Below are 17,027 nucleotides of genomic sequence, written 5' to 3'. Positions count from 1 at the left end.
TCGAGACATTTCACTCGGCACTTGGTAGAGACCAATACCAGAGCTAAAAGAGAGTGAATACTGGACCTCAAATCACTAGTTGGACACAAACCCAACCCAACTCTAATTGAATGATAATATCGTTTTATAAACTGTTTGTTACCAGTTTTCTAGTCACAAGAACTGCATCGGGTGATTATGTGCTAGTTGCTGTGTTTCAAAGTTCTTCCACAATGTTACCTGCAGTTGCTGCAGGACTTTCTGATGACATTAAATGAAATGCAGCGTTACTATAAACTGATCATGCAGTCCAAATAAGAATGGAGAAGCTTTACAAGAGTATGTGATTTCCTGGTATTTCTTGGATATTATAATGTACACATAACTGTACACACACTCACTTACGAATTCAGAATATCTATTTAAGTTAAGAGAATCCCGGGGTCAGTTTAATTTGTGTACTGGCAAATATACAATTTAACTTTACAAACTTTAACAAGAAAAAACAAATATTTACTTGGGTATAATGTTTTTTGTAAAATACAAACAAACATATTAACGGTACTAATTAATATACATATACTATACAACATTATTTATATCCAAAATGTTCCAGGAAACTACAGACCTGTAAATAAAAACACCACCAAAGAAGGTACAAAGACCAGATGAGAGTAAAAAACAGGTAATTTAAGGCTTGATATAGAATCCACAGTTTAGGGAATGTAAAATAACATCTGTACTTTTTTTTTTTTTACATCAACATCAGGCTAGTCTGTCTCCTTTGGCACTTGTGATTTTTTTTCTGTTACATAAATATAAACAATGAAGGATTCAGAGATATAAGACGTCAGACAGCTCTTCATCCTCTTCTCTCTTTTAGTGTCTTTTAAAACCGTCTTTAACACAGAAGAGTCCGAGCTGCGTTCGCCAGCCCTGGATTGTGCATAGTGTTGTTAGAGAATGGAGGAGCAAGATATTTAAAAATCATGACTATAGAGTAATAGCTTGAGCAGTGGGAGGCTTCAAGCTCTAAAGTTGATCATATTAATTTCTTTTACTTCTCTTCTTGTAAACACACGGCCCAGGTTTTCAGGCACAGTACAGTTCAATGCTCCATCTGCTGGTTGATTTTGATGTGTCTGTATGTACATATAGTATCCAGTGAGCATGTGTGTAAGATGTTTAAGATTATGTAACGTTATTCATGTGCATTCAGTGGCACTAGTGGTCCAGAGGCTTCATTTAAAATCTGCTGCAACCAACACTGAGGCCATTTTGGAGGTTATTCAGGCTGTTAATAGAAATCTCATCAAATGTAAACAAAGCTGCTGTGGAAGACTTTAAAGTAAAGAGTAAACTGCAGATCTTTCTCTCAAGCTGCAGCCAACACTGGCTGTGTTTTTGTATGTGTTGAATATGGATTTTATTTACTATATATATATATTTATGTTATTTCTAACATTAGTCAGCTTGACACAGACACTGTGTTCTCAGCACCAAAGAGCAGAGTACACACCACTACCAGAACAGTTCTGACATTATTTGTACATGCAACTACAATAATGTCTGTGCAGATGTTAAAGCAAATCTTTTAAAATTCAAACAGCTGTTTTCTAATGTACCAACCTTACTCACCAAATGTTTGTGTCTATCTACACACAACAGCATAGAAGGAAACTGAAAATAACCTCAATTTGCAGCTGATAGTAAGAACTAGCCAAAAACATTTAGTGAATAATGTCTGGTACACTAGAGAAGAGATGTGCAACATGTTTTAATGTTGATGAACATGCAACTATGAACCACTGGCAACGTTAGTGCTGTCTGATGTCTGATAAGTGCTGTAGATGTTTAAGTTAATATCTCACAGCAGCACAAAACAAAAACAGCCATTAATGTGTTTCAGCCAATAGAACCTCCAAAAAGGCACCAGAGTGGATGTATGGACCTGAAAGTGTTCCTGATGATGAACACAAACACGTGAAAGCATACACGAGCCTCCCTCTCCTCCTCAGGTCCAGACCTCCATGGGCACCATGGCCTCCTTGGAGCCAATGGGAGGAAGTAAGTTCTGCTCGGACAAGAACTGAAGAGGAAACTGGACCAAGAAGCCACGGATCTTCTTCAGTTCCTCACGGGCACGGACTGGATCCTCCTTATCCAGACCCGACTTAGCCAGGTAGCCCTCGAGCTCCAGGATGCTACGGACATCGCTGGATGGGAGACAGCGGAAAACCTGGAGGCCAAGAGAGGAAGGTGACGAGTCAGACTGGAACAGTGGTTGTAAATGAGTTTCAAATTCAATGTATATGAAGCAGGGATCTCCTAATGTTAAAGTTGCTTTAAATACACGTTTAGATTCCTGAAAATGACGTTCAATTTATCCACACTGATTAACCATGCATCAATGCACTTGGTGCACAGGATTTATTAAATAAGCATGTAGAGTAAGCCATTAACAGTCCTGTTATATGATATAGCAACATGCACTTTCAATGAGATAATTAGCAGTGAGGACATGTCAGCAACATTTTGCATGTCTAACCTTGATGAAGTGTTCATTTCTCTTTATTTGAGCATTAAATTTAATTTGTATAAAGAGCAAATTAATCGAGAGAGAAATTTGCTGTCAAAACAAAACGATAGAAGACATTGAAAATGGGCATTTCTAACATTTCATAGACAAAAGGATTTATCAAGGAACTAAAGAAAATAATCAGTAGAGTAATTTACACAAAAGAAAGACATTCTTTCATCCATTTTATTAAGATAACAATTAAATTCAAACTAAAAAAAGCTGTCCCCGAAGTTTGCAAACATCAAAATAAAAGCACAAACACGAAGGGAAGACAGAATTAAAAAGGTGGCAAACATTGCAGACTGAATTTAAAGGTTTCATTTATTTAAATTAGATTTTTAAGACTTTCAAAAAAGTTTCAAAATTTAGTTTTTCCCTTCTCAGAGATTATCTAAAACTGATTTTATTAAATGAAAAATATTAATTTAGGAACAAATAATGTCTAAATCTCAACTGTAGAGAATGTCTAATAATGTTGGCGTTTCCACTCAGATATTCTGTCCACTGCTTTAGACCATCTCATCAAAGTAATAGATTATTTCAACAAAACATAAATAAATATTCCAGGTTAAAAGATAAATACACAGTGACATCAGATTCACCTTCTGGTATATGGTGGCATTACGAGCCGAGGTGGCCACCCACACCTCCTTGTAGAACTGGTCACTGACGGGATCCGACACGTCGATGGAGGGGTCTGTGTAAGCGCCCAAAATAATTCTGAAGAAAACAGGAGGAGACAATTAACACTAAAATCAGAAGAATTTTTATGGCATTCATAATTATTGACTCCTCAAAATCATCTCACGACCCTTTGATAACTCTCTAAAAGTGTTGCTTGCTCCATCTGTCATTTTATTGTTCTGTCTGACCTATTTTCATCAGAATTTTCCCACTAGACTGTGATGATGTACTAAACTAAACTATTTTGGGAGATTTTGTGAATATACATAACAAAACCAAATTTAAACTCATACAAAAAAAAAAAAAAAAAAAACAGATATCAGGATGTTTCAGTACTTGAAGCACTCGAGGCGAAGCTGCAGAGCAAATTTTCCAGCTTGGTACGTCTGTTCGTCCATCACCGAAGTCATCGTCTCCGTGTCCTCCACGATCACCGCCACCTCGCTGTCTCTTTTTCCCAGCATGCTCCGGTCGTTGATGTTGGCAGAACCTTCAGGTGCACAGAGGACAGGGGTTAGACCAGAGCCCACCAGCAGATGGCGATGCAGCACTTGGTTCTTGTTTTTACTTCTCTAGGCATCTAGAAACCACTTAATCATAGCAGAAAGGAAGCCCTGCTTATAGATGAGGGCAAAAGGAAAAAGGCTGGGAACCCCTGATGATTTAAGATATTTATAGGCTCTGTTCAGTTCACCAAGCATCACATCTTCAGTTCAATTACAAAAACTCAAAAAGTATCAGATTTGTAGTAAGTAAAACCAGAATAAGAATAAACAACTTGTGGTTGTTTTTATCCTTGGTCCTGATAAAACATTTGATTTATTTTCAGCACGTGTGGCTGCAGTGGAAACCGAAACCCCAAACCTCACTGCAACCCACTTGATGCCTTTCATTCGTATCGTTTTTGGACATTTTAAATTAGTAGTATTTTCTCTGTGCCTTCTCAAAACACTGAAAGATAGAGCCACCTCACTGTGCTGCTCCTCTTTCTTGCTCCTCTATTATACATGTTTAGTCTTGTATAACAAGAATACTTCATTAGATCCGTCATCTTTTAATCTTATTATACCATATCAGTGGTGAAGAAATTCAAGATGCTACATCAATGACGTAATGATGAAACTGTGTTTTGCAAATATAAGCAAATCCACAGTTTGATGCCTGCGAGTGTGTTTAGTGCATTTTAGTGCAAAAATGCACCTTTTCTGGAAATGTGGTTTGTAGGAAGTCAATTAACACAAAAATACATGAAATACATGACACCCTCACCGATGATGACAGTGTTGTCGTCTGCGATCAGCATCTTGCTGTGAACGTAGATGAGCTCAGTGACAAGTTTCCCTTCGAGCTCAGCGTGAGTCCTCAGGCCAGCGAAGGAGATGTAGTTCATCCACTTGTCTCCCACTGGAAACAAGCACCAGTAGTCACAGTTTAGTTTTTAACAAACATTTAATACGATAACACACACACACACACACACACACACACACACACACACACACACACACACACACACACACACACACACACACACACACACACACACACACACACACACACACACACGCACGCACAGTAGTATAAAAATACAGCAGTGATTTGTGCTAAATTGTACAAATTCACAATGTTTTGAATGTTTAAGGTCTGAAATGTTCTCAGACTTTAACGTAGGGCTGTAGTCTGCGTGTGTGGCTGGGTGGTGGGTTGATGGAGGCTACGTCTCTGGGGAAAAAGCTATTCCGTAGTCCAGTCCATGACCTACGGTCTTTTTTATGAAGTAGTCCAGCATACACCCAGTCCAGATCTGGAAGTGGACTTCCCACATTCCTTTGGCTTGTTTGTAGTGGAGCATGTACTGTCCTCTGGGTTGTCCTGTAGTCCATCATGACCTCTTTTGTCTTAGTGTGTTTAAGACCAGTTTGGTATCTGGACACCACTGGATGAGGTCAAGGATCTCTCTTCTTTATTATTGTCCGAGATAACTCCCACTACAGTGGTGTCATCAGCGAACACTTAAGGTTTTATTGGAGACATGGATGGGGGTGCAGTCATGTGTAACGAGCTGGAAGCACTTTATTATGATTGGGTTGAGTGTGACTGGGAGGTCATTGAGCCAGGGAACAGCAGACTTCCTGGGCACCACAACAATGAGAGATGACTTAAGGCAGGTATGGACCAAAGCCAGCTGCAGGGAAAGACTGAAGATGCCCAGAAATACTGCCAGTTGGTCTGTGCATGATCTCAGCGTCCATCCAGACACCTTGTCTGGGCGTGCAGCCTTGGTGACACTGATCCTCCGCAGTGTGGATGAGTGAGCAGAAGCTGTATTTATTTCTCTGTTGATTTTCACTGTAAAATTAACTTGACGATAGGAGGCCTTTCTTTTGGCTTTTATACCCCCATAATGATTTGGTATTAAACAGTCCAGATCTACTGGAAGTGTTTCTTCAGCTGTTCCTTTATAATGAAGCTGATGGAAAAATCAATATGAAGTCCACCAAGCTGACAGTGAAACAAGCCATCGTTAATCTTAACAAGCTACACACATAAAGCAAAATATATTTAGTATAGTAGAATAGTATATTATGAGCTATTCTGTATATGTTCATCATAAATGTTTCATTTCAAATCCACAGTTATAATGTCCCTGTCCAAACACTTATGGACCTGACTGTACTATTACTAATGTAAAGTTGTGTAATGAAAAACATGAAAATTCAACGGACAGATTAAAAGGCAGAACTTTTCTTAAATTACACAGAACCAGAGAGCAGATGTAGCGTTTCCCTGTTCCATGTGTGCTCTTCTATATGTATGTATGTGGTTTAGCGTGTGGCCATGTGCACTCGGGACAAATCTGGGTATAGGTTGTAGGTTTTGCTCGAGCTTTAATGACAGACTATGTTAAACTCTCTGTATGTATGCCTTCCAGGGCTACATATGAAACCTTTATTTATGTTGCAGGCTGCATTTGTACATTGTACCTCACTGTTAGTTGGTCTTGGTTATAAGATTTGTATGGTTCTTGTGCTGATTATTTCATTATATCGCATGACTTTAAATTATATTACATTGCATTACGATTCAATAAATTTACATTATTGTAAATTAACAAATCCTTTTCTCCAATGTGGTGGTTTATCCAATATCGGGAAAAAAATATGCCCCCAAATGACTAAAATCATGTTCAATGCAACAGTATGAGTGCTTTGAATCTATATGTTTTAAACTGTATTTACAACTAAACCAAGCTATTTCAGGGTAAACGCAATTTCTTTTTACATCAGTTTACATTATTTTCTATGGAACTACTTCACTTCCACATACTGTATTGCATATTACAATATAGTAATGGTCTCCTATTACTATATTGTATTTTCATGCAGAGGAGGATGGTGGTGTCTATAATAGCATAAGTAAGTAGTAGCTGTTGTAGCAGTAGCCGCTATTTGTTGTCTTATTACCGGCAAACAGCGTATTGATGAATCTGGAGTACGTGACATCACTACTAAGTTAAACAAAAGTTAAATCACTAGAGGTCAGCACAAACATGTTTTCATACAGTTATGGCGTCCTGCTATGAGGATATTTGCACAGTTTTCCTGAGCTCATCTTAAAACATGCAGATGTGCACGTACAAGCTTGATTTGTGGAAACTAATCCTAGTTTAATAAACAACTGATAGCAAAGTGCGACGTGCAGCATTATAACTTTAAATGCATATACAAGGAGTCATCTTTTCAGCAGTTGAACTTGAAATGCACAACATTTGCAGTCACTTACTTATGTTAATTCTCTAAAACATTTTTAAAACAAGTTTTGTTTGTGCTACAGACTCAAGCTTCCAGCCTCACCAGAGCTGCTCAGTGAACCATCAGTAAAGATAATGACAATGAACGCAGTGCTGTCAGAGCGTTTGACTTACTCTCTCTCCTGAGCTGGGAGATAATGGAGTAGTCTCCTCTGTTCATGGTCCTGCAGGGACAGACAGACAGGGGTGGATGAGCAGCAGGTCCACATTCCCCACAATATAAGCCTTTGTGTGCCAGTGTGTTAGCATGGGGAGGGTTGAGTGTTTACTTAAGAATGCATGCTGGACAATAAATTTCAGCCTAGAGAGGAATGGATTGTGCGCACACACACAAACAATGTGTACACAAGATTTTAAGGCCTGTAGTTAAAGAATTACAACGTGGCAGTAATTTATCAGTGGCTCCTTCCGGGATTTAATCCTCATCAAACAAACAGCAGCAGGTGGATTAATGGCAGCTTTCTCGTCACCTGCATAAACACACACACACACACACACACACACACACACACACACACACCTGTAGTTGAAGTGCATGACAGCCTGGATGGCACTGCCCCCTCCGGTGTTGATGTCTCCTTCAAAGCCTGGCAGAAGAGGAGTCACCACGTACACTCTGTACCTTTTACCGTCCCTAGAAAATGGAAAAACGTAGACAAAGTGACAAAACACATTGACAAAACATTCATTGAAAGCCTGAAATGGGAGTACAAAATGAAAGGAACACATAAAAAGCACCACACTTCAAACTGTGTTGTCGAGGTTTGTTCAGAAACCTGTTGCTGCATATAGAACAAAAAGACTAGTCAGGCCTACAGGAGAAAAATCACTAATGGGTAACTCTTCAAATTTCAAGTAGACAAGCGAAAAAATCCAAATGCCACTGTCATTTAAAAAAGAAAAAGAGTTCTTCTTGCTCTGCATTTCTGTGGCTTTGTTATTGATTTTACTCTGACGAAGGCCACAGGCTATAACGTAGGTCTAGGACAGCAGCATTACTAGAATTTCTAGCATGACTTTGACGTGATGACGAGATGGTCTGGATTTTCCTGACACTGCTGATCTCCTGTCACACACAGCAGCCTCAGGAGTTTACTCAAAAAAAAAAAAATAAATAAAAAATCAGTAGCTAAAAATGGCCCAACTCATGTTCCAGTGATGATGAACAGCTGATGATGAACACTCAGCTACAATAGAGGAAATCTGAGGTGCACGGAGGACACAATTGAAGGAACATTTCTAATTTCTGCTGAGAAAAGCAAGTCAGCATCAACAACAGTATGAAGCAGGCTGCTGGTGGAGGTAGTTATGTGGGTTTGAGACCCTAAATACCATTCAATCATAGTTCGAATACTGCAGCCTATGTAGTGATGTTACAATGACCCTCTAGTGACTTTTTACAGCATGATGAAGCACCACGTCCCAAAGCAAAAGTCACCTCATGCTGGTTTCACGAACATTACAATGAGTTGAGTGTACTTCATGCCAGCACAACTATGTGACGTGGGAGAACCAAATTTGCAGCATAAATATGCAGCTGACAAACCTGCAGAAATAATGTGGTCACATCAACATGGAGTCAATCAAAGGAAAGTTTCTGACATCTTGTGGAATCTATGCCAGAAATGTTCTGAGAGACTCTACTCTGTGTTAGTATGGTTGTTAAAAAGGTGCTTAACTAACTGCAGTAATTCCTTAATGTGACCATATTATTCACAATGCTGGCTTTAGATTTTTTTCTGGGACTAAGGTGATTGAAGATTATCTGATTTTTAAGTTTAAAAGTGCAAATACATGTTATAATTCCTCTTTATGCAATAGCTCCTCTGGCCTTAAGACTGAAAAGGCTTGTTTGATCTCACAAGATTATGTTGAGCTTTAGGCCTCTGACTATGTGTAATGTTGGCACCACACATCACAAAAGTATACTTAACATCAGAACTCGAGTAGCTTCAATAAACTAATTTAAAAGGGAGGAAGAAAACTTGATTTAAAGCTTTAACTAGAAGAAGTGAAATTAGCTTTGTAGGTTAGTATATACCAGTGGCAGCTGCAGAAACTCAACTTAATTGTGATGGCTGCTGTTTCAATGCTTTATATCAGCTTCCACCTTTACTGTAAGAAGCCACATATCTGGTTATAAATAGCCACCTTGCACTGTTTATGCAGTGAGGCTCCTGGAAGCAATTAGATCAGGTTTGTGTGTTAGTGTGTTTTGTGCCGGATGTGTGCCCTGATAAACAATGACAACAAATTCAAATAAATCTTCACATGACTTATGATATAAAATCAGTCATCTCGAAGGCACACATAGCAACAAGATCACATCCGTCAACATACACTGTGTTTGGGTGTGTTTTTCTGGGAAACCATTTAAAGCCTGTAGAGACAATGTGAGTGTGTGAGGGATCAACATGTGTATCTGCAACACACCGGAAGAATAAAGGAACACAGCAGCTATATAAAGTGTGTGTTACCTGTACGCTCTGATGATGCGCTCAGCAATAGTGTCTCCTATCTTGTTGAAAACATGCCTGTTGTCTGCACAGCTGATGAAGAACTGATTCTGAAAGATAATGAGCAACATCTTTAATGTGTTCTGGTCCAAAGTCACATTTTACCACTTTTAACACACTAATGTTAAACTGTGTTGAGGCTCCTGATATATGTGGGTTAAGATGTATTTTCTAAGTTTTCTAAGTCTGATGAACTGAGGTTACATGCACTGATGGATGTTACTGGTGTATTGTGCTTCTGATTTGTAAAGACCTCGATGTAGATGAAGTGTTTGCTGTTCTTGATGACGTGGACGTAGGCATTGTGGATGGACTCCTCATGGTATTTGATGCCAGCGGACCAGTCAGAGGCTGAGCGCAGGACCTGAGAGCAGAAGAGTGCCAAAAATGTTAGGGGTTTTTAAGACTCCTGTTTTCCAATATAGTGTTTTGGGGGGAATTGTTCCTTATCTGATCCGTTGGGTTGTGGAACCACAGCATAAGTAAAAGCACACATTGATATGAAGATTTTTATATACATACTGGTTCCTGTGACAAAACTTTCCAGTGTGAACACGCTACATAATAAAACCCTACATCAGGAACTCAAACGGTACCAACCTGCACTTTGGCGTTGACGCAGTCGGGGACTTGGTATTGCTGTTCACCAGCTGTGGTATGAGATTTAGGCAGCAGACACGGATACGCCAGGGTGTTGTACTTTGGTTTCACAAGCTGGCACAGAAAAAGGGAACAGAGTAAAAACTGAGGCAGTTTGAAGACACAGCTGGAGACAGCTGCAGAGACAGATGCATGCTGCAGTGTTGGCCCAAACTTGTAAAGAAAAAGGGAGTTGTTCCATCCCACAAACAGCTGTATGTTCTCTCAAAGTTATCTTGACCCAGTGGTTTAATTGTGTTTTTTTATTTTACTGAGGTTTATATTATGGAAAAAAGAACTCTGTAGATTCAATTTCCTGCTGCACTGCTTCGTTTCTGACTTCATTAAAACCGGAAAAGGAGGATATGTGCTGCATTTTCTGCTTGTTTCTGTATTTCAGTGCACATTCTTCTGCCACTATGTTAATCTCTTACACAGTACGCTAGAGCAACCACTCTATGACCTCTGACCTTGGTGAAGTTCCAGCGCTGGATAAAATGTCTCGCCACATCCCGAGCGGCTTTCCCATGAACCACTGAGGCAATGTCATGCCAGGGCATTCTGGGAGTTGTGTGTCTGTCAATGAAATCTAAAAAAGCAGAAAAACTGGAATGTGAGAGGCGCATGAGATGGAACACGCTCTTCCTCGACACACAGATAGAGCTTCACGGTGAGCTTACCATCAAAGGGTTTGTCCAGTTGAATCCAGTCCTTGTGCACAAAGTTGCAGTAGTCTTTTCCGTGCCAGAACCGCGTATTTCCAAACAGCTCTCCAACACCTGTATGCAGACTACGCATTGAGCCACTTCCTAAAAACACACACAAACCTTCAGTTAGGTTACATCAAAAAGAATGATATCACCTGAAGGCACAGCACACTCTCTAAAATCACTTTTTGGCTGCGGGAACATCACTTTATGTCCACTTTGACAGCAGGGGCCTGGTCCAGGTGTTTGTTCTTGGGTCTACAAAGTTCCTGCTGCTGAAGCAGGACTTGTAACTACCCAGGAACTATCTGAGGTTCTTATTGCTCTTGGTCAATCAAACAAAAGCTTTGATATAACTTGGATACAGCATTTAGACTGCAGGCAAACACCACTATAGGCGTCACACATTCTGATGCACAGAAAAGAGCGAGCAAGTAAGGAGTGACACAAGAGAGACTGGAACTTTAGGAACCAAAAAGATGCTAAAAGCGCTCTCTCTATCTCTCGATATATACAATTTTTCTTTATATATTTATATATAAAGAAAATATATATATATATAATTTATACAATATTCATATTTATTCAAGTATCATATACACGTGCAATTATTACACTAATTAAAACGCTGTCTCTAAAAAAACAACATTTTACACATTTTAATCACAGTATTCTTACAAAAAAATCTATTTTTTGCAGTGGGTAGTTTAGTAGAAAAAATACAGCATATAACAATGCTAATAGAAAACATAACCTGGTAACTACCTTCCTTACAAAATGTATTTACATTGGCAGTTTAGTTTTAAGCTGTTTTCCTGTTAGCTTATCCCCATGGAGGTCGACACAGCAGATTATGGTACGCATATTTACTTGGTACAGGTTTTTACACTGAATACCACACCATGCTGGATTTGACGGTGATACACATTTGGAAATATTTTGACAGTAACACAGCAGCTAGAAGAAAGACAGAACTGAAATCAAGGTTTGGAAAACCCCAGAATAAACAGAAAGTACAGGCAGAAAGTTGGGCACGAACACATAAACAAACCTGAAATACGCTGAAGTACTACTAGTACTGCTACCACTACTATAATGATTCAATTTATTGTTTTATGCATTTTTTCATTGTTTGGAAATTATGATGTCATGTGTTTATAGGACTGTTTGCCCCACATTCATCTCTGGCACTTCCCATCTATAACGTCAGCAGGATAAACAGAGATGAGGCTGGAAAACAAACAGCAACCATAGTCTGGATAATAAAAACCTACTGCATCCGTTTACTGCAGAAAAAACACTTTTGCCAAGAGATAAATATGAGTTGGTTTAAAAAACATTGGGTGCAAACGATTATTAAGTTATTTTAAGTTTGACTCTGCTTTTCATTTATTAATTCTAAATCAGTAACTGTACATCTTGTCTCTGGATCGTTGGGTTTATATAATGTCAAAAAGGAGAAAAGTGTCCAGTGTAATAAGTGTAGTGTTGTCAGACTGAGTGACAGACGCTGACCTTTGACTCATTGCAGAAAAAAGGCTTCAAACTCGCACACAGAGAGCCAAAGGTCGTTCAGTCAAGATCAAAACCACAGAAAAACACACTGGAAAACGCAAGGCGAGTGGCAGGGTTGAGACCTGGCAACCCTGTTACTGGCTGCTCGGCCGGCAGCTCGACTCACCAGCCTGACACTGGCCAATAGGAGCGAACGCCCTCAGCTCTGCCAGCCTGCTGTGGATCAGATAGTGTTGGCTGGTAACGCTGTTGGACCAACCTAAACAGAGCGGCCAGAAAACACTGAGACGGCAGCAGAGACTGAGGCTACCACTGCTGGGTAAGATAATTGAAACACCGACCAGGCAGCGCTCGAAAGCTGAAACACTGAATCAATGTTGAACTGTTGAATACTGAAACCACATGAACCTCTCCATTTAAAAACACGGATCATCCCTTTAAAAAAACCCTTTAAATAGCACTGTTACAGTTTCTCATTAAGTCTATACAAGTGAGAAAAATTAAAATGTTACTTAGGCGCCTATAAAATAAAAGCACTGTCAGATAAATATAATTCAAGTACTGTTGAAGTTAAGTACTCATAATGCAGAATAATGTAGCTTAAACCATGATATTGTATTAAACATGAGTGTAATGAAGCAGCTGGTAAAGCTGGAGTTAATTTTGATTAGCAGTTTATGAACCCTTGGGGCAGGGTTAGGTTTATATTACCATTAAGACTGTCACCCAGTTATTGGTAATATACACCACAACAATATAAAAATCTCTACTATTACTTTCCCATAAAATTTCTAATTCATAATAAAATCAGCCATTAGTTTGCAGATATTGTTACACTGTGCTAAAATGAGAGCTACTCACTCTCTTCGGTCTCCTGGTCACTGTCACTGTCGGCGTGGGCCAGACCATGTTTCTGCAGGTGCCTCCTGATGCTGAACCGGTTTCTCTTTGGCCTGCCGCGACCTTTCAGCTTGGGCTGGTCCACCGCGTCTGACACTGTTGAGATGCCTTTTCCATTGCGCTGGGAAACAGAGCTGCTGCCGTTGGCTGGTTCGAAATTACTAAAAGATGCCGGTCTCGCCTGGGAATGATTAAAAACAAGCAGAGTTAGTCACGATAATGGTAAAATTACATTTATAGAGTAAATTCATGAAGTAAATTCAAATACAAACAATCCCTAAATAATGTCTGAATTACTTTTTTTTCATGAAATTGAAATTGAATTTTTTAAAATTCTATGTAAAACTACAATTAAACAATGAATTTTAAATACAAGACTATTAAATTGTGTAAATTGTTTAAATTGTGTAAATTGTGTAGATTGTGTGCGCGTGTGACCTGCTCAGAATTAGAAAGCGTCACACTTCCAACGTCCGTCAACCGGTGTTCCCTGTCATCCCAGCGTCCGTACGCCACATCAATCCCGCCCACGAAGGCCACCGATTGGTCAATAACGATGATCTTCTCATGATGCGCCCACAGGTAGACGGCAGACGAGACGTGATCTGGGTGACGCATCACCTGGAGAGCAAAACCCCCAAATTCACACTATAAACATCCACGTCCAGTGTGACAGTAAATGTGATTAATCGGACACACACCTTGATGTTGGGGTGAAGTCGCAGCAGCGTCCTTTTGCTGTATCCCGAGTTGATGCCCAGAGCCAACTCCACTTCCTTGTACAGCATCACAAAGATTCGCACTCCTTGTTGCTGTGGAAACAAGACAAACACAAGGCTAAATGTCAAACTAATGTGAAAGTTAAAACTAGAAGAATCTCAACAATTTATCAAGCACGTCTTAGAGGTTCTGGAAATATTATCTCATTACTTTCAGGATGTGTGATAAGTTAGACTAAACACAGCTCCCATGTGGCTCTCACATAAGTGACCTTCTCGAAGGCGAAGATGGTAGCTATTTGTTATAAAACCAGGGGGAAATCTTTTCCTGCTCACCGCTTTGCGTTTTAGTATGCAGTCCAGGCGCCAGCGGTTGCCTTCAACAACCGGCCTCTTCAGAAAGATCTCTGGACTCAACCTGTGGCACAAAACACACAGTGAGATATCACATGGAGAAAATATTCTGATGTGCAGTCGTACTATTTTTCTCCTGTTTCCTTCTTTATTTGTTTCAGGTTTGCTCTTTTCTTTATCTCTCCCTTCAATATGTCCATCTTTTGCCTTACTTCTCTTCTTTAATAGATCTCAAAGAAATTTCAAAAACTGAAGAGACCAAGCCTTCATCCAACACCAAAACTGACTTTATCTTTAGTTTTTTAGATACTAGAGTACAATTTACTGCTAATAAAAGTTCAATGAAGTAACATTTTTAACCATAAATCTGAATTTTGAAGATATTATGGAGCATTTTGGAATTTTTCTACACTACTATACTTTCACTCAAGCAACGGGTTTGAGTACCTCTTCCAATAGTAGTATTGATATGTGTGTCTGTACTAGTATAACAGTAGTTTGAGCCTCAGGTTGTAATGGATCTGTTTGACCAGAAAACCTCCTCTAGAGGTGACCGCCAAGTGCACTCACTGCACTTTGAAACTCACGCACACACACGCACGCACACACACACACACACACACAGATAGAGAAAATACCGGACCTTCTCAAATCTCTCCTCTGCGCACACACACACACACTCACCACCAGTCTGTGATGAATATTTCTTCTTTGGCTTCTTCGAGAGCATCAGCCACATCCTCCATGTATGTTCTCCCATTCACATACCTGCAGAAAACACACATAAATATGCATGAAGTCATCTCAAATGTGAACACACAAGCACACAGACACATAATCAGACAAGAACAAGTCAAACACACGCTTCCCCTCTCACTTTCAATCTGTCCATCTTCTGTTGAATCATTATACTTTATATTATGCACGCACACACACACACACACGCACGCACACACACACACACACACACACACACACACACACACACACACACACACACACACACACACACACCTGTCTCACAGACAGTATAGTGTTGCCCAGCAGGGGGACAGGTGATGAGCAGGCGAGGCTCACTTTCCCTGTTTTTGTGTCAGGTTACTCCAGCGAGACACACACACACACGCACGCACACACGCACACACACACACGCACACAACCAGTAAGCACATACTCCCTGCCAACTGGACCAGACCTCATCTAGTTAGATAGGTTGTTGCAAGCATCTATAGGGACTCGATTCTCAGGTCTTCAGTGGATTTAGTCTGTCTCAGTATCTTCTGTCTCTTCAGGTGATCCCAGACTGACTTCATGATGTTAAGACCAGGGATCTAAAGTCCAGCTTATTTTATGAAACCCAGATACCTTGAAAATCTAAGCAATGCTACAAATATAGTTTTTTAAGTATGTTTGGCTTTCTGCAGAATGACTTTGAGACTGATCACACAACTCCCTGAGGACACTGTTTGAAGTGCTCCCAGTTTTGTATAGTGTATATTTTAAGTATTATGCAAACAAATTCTTAGTAATTTTTGGCAGTGCAGCTCATCACTGGTGTTGGCTCTTTTCTTCATGGTTAAAACTTATTAAAAGACTGTAAAAAGGCACGTCTATCCTGAGACGCTGGTCATGAGTAACAGACTGCTGAGCTATTCAAGTTACACACATTGCTTGTACTGTACTGTATAGGGTGGCTTTGCACTAAAATTGAAAGAGCTGAAACTTAAGGTCTACAGTTAAACAATATTGCAGTATAACACTGTTTAGTTCAGAGTGGCGAGGAAAGGCCAGGAAATCCTCAGTGATGTATCACATCCTATTAATAATGAATAAGAGCTGTTACGATCTGGACGAAGGTACGGGGTATTGCCATTTCAAACGGCCCGGTGCAAACCCTCCAGTACAGCTCAAATCTGTAGTTAAAGCAAACTTAGTGGTTGTGTAACTTTGCATTTGGATGCATTGTGGCAGTATGACTGTTTGTTTTCTGTTTGTGATTGTAATATCAAAAATCAACATTCAAAAAAACCTGTGTTATTTGAATGGTCATAAAACTGCTTAGCTCAGAGAAAAAGGCAATGCGTGATTTCCTATTTCCTGTGTCCTGTCAATAAATGGCTTCTTTACTAAAATCACAAAAACATGCAACTCCAGTGCCCAGTCTCAACTGGCTGCAGTCGTTACCATTTGGCTGGGATGTTTTCTTCCTCTTTGGCGAAGGATCCGAAGCGGTGGTCAGTGAGAAAGGCAGAGCCGTGCTTCTTGATGAAGCCTTCGATGGCCTGACCCCACCAGCGGGCGTGTCTGTAGCTGCTGCACTTCAACACGAGAGACCTGCAAAAAGACACACAGAGCGATCGGAGAATGTAAATGAATGAAAATATGAATGAAAAAATAAATCACCACGGGGAGTGAATAATCCTTAAATGCCAGTTAAATTTAAAGTAAATGTACCTGGAGAGGCTGTCGACACGAACGCCATGTTTGGTCTCTGTGTCTTTGGAGTCCATCTTAATGCTGAACTCTTTGTCGACTAGCATTACAAAGGAGATGGCCCCCGAATCGGGCTTCATATAGAGCAGAAATGAGTCCTTCACCACCAGCCACCTATTCCCACACACA

General features: G+C 39.9%; 1 protein-coding gene across 2 annotated transcripts in view; it reads right to left on the bottom strand.

Annotated features, from left to right (window-relative positions):
* Positions 1–722: 722 nt before the first annotated feature.
* Positions 723–17,027, bottom strand: part of pld1b (phospholipase D1b) — a 33,253-nt gene continuing 16,948 nt past the window's right edge. For both annotated transcript variants that reach the window (XM_026362481.1, XM_026362479.1), the window contains exons 9-26: positions 16,860–17,012; positions 16,590–16,739; positions 15,090–15,173; positions 14,388–14,469; positions 14,034–14,144; positions 13,771–13,953; positions 13,294–13,513; positions 10,891–11,019; positions 10,681–10,799; positions 10,172–10,285; positions 9,825–9,935; positions 9,533–9,621; positions 7,576–7,689; positions 7,170–7,219; positions 4,514–4,648; positions 3,581–3,734; positions 3,163–3,280; positions 723–2,218 (exon numbers count right to left, since the gene is read on the bottom strand). In XM_026362481.1, coding sequence (XP_026218266.1) covers positions 1,994–2,218; positions 3,163–3,280; positions 3,581–3,734; positions 4,514–4,648; positions 7,170–7,219; positions 7,576–7,689; positions 9,533–9,621; positions 9,825–9,935; positions 10,172–10,285; positions 10,681–10,799; positions 10,891–11,019; positions 13,294–13,513; positions 13,771–13,953; positions 14,034–14,144; positions 14,388–14,469; positions 15,090–15,173; positions 16,590–16,739; positions 16,860–17,012 — 2,341 coding nt within the window. In that variant the 3' untranslated portion in view covers positions 723–1,993. The remainder of the gene's footprint in view (positions 2,219–3,162; positions 3,281–3,580; positions 3,735–4,513; positions 4,649–7,169; positions 7,220–7,575; positions 7,690–9,532; positions 9,622–9,824; positions 9,936–10,171; positions 10,286–10,680; positions 10,800–10,890; positions 11,020–13,293; positions 13,514–13,770; positions 13,954–14,033; positions 14,145–14,387; positions 14,470–15,089; positions 15,174–16,589; positions 16,740–16,859; positions 17,013–17,027) is intronic.

This window comes from Anabas testudineus, chromosome 2, assembly GCF_900324465.2.
Source record: "Anabas testudineus chromosome 2, fAnaTes1.2, whole genome shotgun sequence".
NCBI lineage: Eukaryota > Metazoa > Chordata > Actinopteri > Anabantiformes > Anabantidae > Anabas > Anabas testudineus.
This window is presented reverse-complemented; position numbering and strand designations above follow the sequence as displayed.